We start from the raw sequence: 1,310 nt of genomic DNA, 5'->3' as shown, positions 1-1,310 counted from the left end.
GTCTAACGATCCACATCTAAAGCATGCCCCCATTCACTTCCAACACTCACCTTGGTGAACTCTCCCACAATCAGCGCAAGGCTGTGGTCTCGCAGCAATGACAGGATCTCCAGCTTGGACTGGCCCATCAAACTTGGCCCTCTTGATAGGCCTACCTCCAAAACTCAAGGATCCGAAGTCCCTCTTAACTCTGCCTTTATCTTTCTCCCGGTTCTAGCGCTCAGAGCGCTTCACATCCTCAGCAATATTTGCTTTCTCAACTAGGGCAGCAAAGTCTCGCTCCCTCTGTGGAGCTATCAGAACTCTCAATTCATCGTGAAGGCCATCTTTAAAATGCACACAACGTTCATACTCAGTGGCTACTATTCCACGAGCATAACGACTCAACCGCAAGAACTCCGCCTCATATGCCGCCACAGTCTTATTCCCCTGGGTCAAGTTCAGAAATTCCTTCATTCGGGCGTCCACATAACTTGTGCCTACATATTTCTCCTGAAAGGACGTCTTGAAGAAATCCCATGTCAGACGGTCAGCTTGTGTACCTTCCCTCACAGTAAACCACCATTGGTAAGCCTCATCTCGCAGTAACGACACCGCCCCTTTCAATTTCTGTTCCATAGTACAGTAAAGATCATCCATTATCCGCTTCGTAGCCTCTAACCAATATACTGCCACATTCGGGGCTACACCAAAAACACCCCTAAAGATCGAAGTCGCTCAGAAATTGACCCCCGAGCCACTGATCCCGTACTCGCTCCAGCAACCCTTTCAAGAACTCGTAGCATCACCTGAGACAAGGCATCGTCCCCAATTGCTTGATCATGAGACCCAGTCTCAGTTACTGGTGAAGTCGGTGTCTCCCTAGCAGGCATGTGACCCAACGCTGAAGACCCAGCTCTAGCACCCCCTCGGCCTCTACCACGGCCTCGTGTACCCCTTCCACGAATACCTCTAGTGCTCATATCGAGATACGCTTTATCTGAATTTAGAAGTTTTATGCTATCCGTTTATAATTCCAGTTATTATTAAAAGATATTTTATGATAAACAGTATTTAGAGCTTTATTTCCGTATATCGAGAGTCCACCACCACTTTTAGTCTTTTACAGTCTCAATTTGTTCTAACTAGAAATTCCTGTATTGTGCTACCATCTATAACAATTTCTTAGCATAACATTATAGTTTAAAGCAATAGAAACTAGCAGAGAACTTACAAATTTGGTGCCGGAGACTCGGTGGGCCACACTTCCAGTAACATCATTTCAGAAACAATTCAAGTTCCGTTGATAAATTTCAAAACCAAATTTTAGG

The 1,310-nt window shown here is 45.5% G+C and overlaps 1 protein-coding gene across 1 annotated transcript; it reads right to left on the bottom strand.

The window, feature by feature from the left end:
* Positions 1–213: 213 nt before the first annotated feature.
* LOC107959118 (uncharacterized) lies at positions 214–872 on the bottom strand. Its single transcript, XM_016895099.1, has 2 exons — positions 752–872; positions 214–683 (listed from the first exon to the last, which is right to left on the bottom strand). Exons 1-2 carry the CDS (start codon positions 870–872, stop codon positions 214–216), a joined length of 591 nt encoding a protein of 196 aa, XP_016750588.1.
* Between the last annotated feature and the right edge of the window lie 438 nt (positions 873–1,310).

Source organism: Gossypium hirsutum, chromosome A11, assembly GCF_007990345.1.
Source record: "Gossypium hirsutum isolate 1008001.06 chromosome A11, Gossypium_hirsutum_v2.1, whole genome shotgun sequence".
Classification (NCBI taxonomy): Eukaryota; Viridiplantae; Streptophyta; class Magnoliopsida; order Malvales; family Malvaceae; genus Gossypium; species Gossypium hirsutum.
Note: the sequence above shows the minus strand (reverse complement) of the source record. Positions and strands in the feature narration are given on the sequence as shown.

What these genes read in the sequence shown, in the direction of transcription:
- LOC107959118 (XM_016895099.1), bottom strand. Translation starts at nt 872, where the DNA reads ATGCCTGCTAGGGAGACACCGACTTCACCAGTAACTGAGACTGGGTCT. An exon ending in TGAAAGGGTTGCTGGAGCGA is followed by an intron (nt 684 to 751) that starts GTACGGGATCAG and finishes TTTTTGGTGTAG; the next exon opens with CCCCGAATGTGGCAGTATAT.